We start from the raw sequence: 1,667 nt of genomic DNA on the forward strand, positions 1-1,667 counted from the left end.
CCCTGCTCATGGAGACGATATGAAATCAGATTGCCAAGCAAGTACTGACGTATAACTAGACACTTCATACAGGTTGTAACATAGTACACAAGAAGCAAGTAGCAGTAAAGCAAAGTTACCTGCAGTCTTATTGAGACTGAGATACTTGGACATCTCAGTGGTGCGGTTGCGCGTGTCAGTGAAGTCTTTTCCGGCAACAAGCTTGCCCACTCCTCGCAATGTCTTCTTCCTCAAATCAACAGCAATCACCACTTCCATCTCGCCAGCGGAGCATGCCTTGGACAGCAGGTACACAACAACATCATCATCCATACTCATTGTGGGGAAACCCGCGGCGAGGACTGAGGACTGACAGCAACATGGACTCGGTGGGCTCACTGTCACTGATACTGCCTGGCGTTCCAGGCAGCAGCTTGTAGTGCAATGGCTCGACGACGATCTCATCGACATAGACAGTGCAGCCAGGGCTCCAGTCCTTCCATGAAAGGATCGGGATCGGCATGCTCCATGTGGTGGCCTTCCAGCCATCGCAGTGGGGTTGATGGCGTGGCTTCTAGTGGAAGCCTTCCGGGTAGGTCTCAGGTGGGTGGTACTCCTCGGCGGTCACCACGTCCTCCGCAGGCCAGTTTCCACGGCCACAAACCAGTGCCCGGCTCCACCAGCATGCACACTGATCACCACCGCCGTGGCTTATTCCAACACACTTGTGGTAGGTGTAAGATGCCTAGTTGCCCCTGGCCGGCTGCGGCAGAGGCACGTCGTGGAGCACGGGATTTTCGTCGAACACGTTGCATACGAGGATGCCGCGCCAGAGGTCAACCCAGCAAACCGTGCCACGCGGGCCTCCGAGCGTGATCACCTTGTTCATCTCATGGTACCGCCCTGTCTCCACCACCGGGCGGCCACACCCTGTCCCGGAGCGGCTCGGCCACCTGCACAATTCTGGAGCGCCACCCCTCGGCGGAGCGGTACAGGCAGAGCTTGAACAGCACCGGCTCCTTGAGCATGCCGTCGTCCCTGAGCGGCATCCTGCGGGACGTCTTCCGGAGGGTGGCGATGGCGTACCCGTCGCCGCCGCCGCAGCGCAAGAGGGCGGCGTCGGTGTCGAGGAAGACGTTGCCGTCCGGGTTCGGGAGGAGGTCCCTTGCCCAGCCCCTTGCCTCCCTTGCCGCGGCCCGACATCGCTGGCTGACGAGGTCGCCGGTGGTGGGGAATTTGGTTGGTGTGGAGGAGAAGCTGGCGGCTGGGGCGTATTTGTAGCGGACGGGGCGGGGAATTTGGGCGCGGAGGTGAAAGCGAGCGATCCGTGGGAGGCGGGGTTTGGAGCGTCGGGATTGGACGTGGGTGGGACGGCTTGATCGGTGACGTGGCGAGGAGGCGGGTTCGATCCGTAAAATGCTAAAAAAAAAGCATTTTGTTTCAGCGACAACTACGCTACGTAAAATGCTCAAAAAGCAGACGTTGTTACAATGAGTTGTAGTCTTCTTATACTTAATGTTTTACCTTCTATAAAACTATGGTACACAAGTGTGTTAGGATCTTACAAGATGCGCACCAAAGATGACGGTACTAGATAGGCAACACTGACAGTTAAGGATCTTGTTCTCGTTCGACTCAGTGCACTCGATGTTGCGATAAAATTGACAAAGAGAAGAAGGGGATCGATT

The 1,667-nt window shown here is 56.6% G+C and overlaps 1 protein-coding gene across 1 annotated transcript in view; it reads right to left on the reverse strand.

The window, feature by feature from the left end:
• Nucleotides 1–712, reverse strand: part of LOC119298451 — a 2,402-nt gene extending 1,690 nt beyond the window's left edge. The window contains exon 1 of the mRNA XM_037575847.1: nucleotides 120–712. Within this exon, the coding sequence (XP_037431744.1) occupies nucleotides 120–528 (409 nt within the window). The 5' untranslated portion in view covers nucleotides 529–712. The remainder of the gene's footprint in view (nucleotides 1–119) is intronic.
• Between the last annotated feature and the right edge of the window lie 955 nt (nucleotides 713–1,667).

This window comes from Triticum dicoccoides, chromosome 5A (assembly GCF_002162155.2).
Source record: "Triticum dicoccoides isolate Atlit2015 ecotype Zavitan chromosome 5A, WEW_v2.0, whole genome shotgun sequence".
NCBI classification, from domain to species: Eukaryota; Viridiplantae; Streptophyta; class Magnoliopsida; order Poales; family Poaceae; genus Triticum; species Triticum dicoccoides.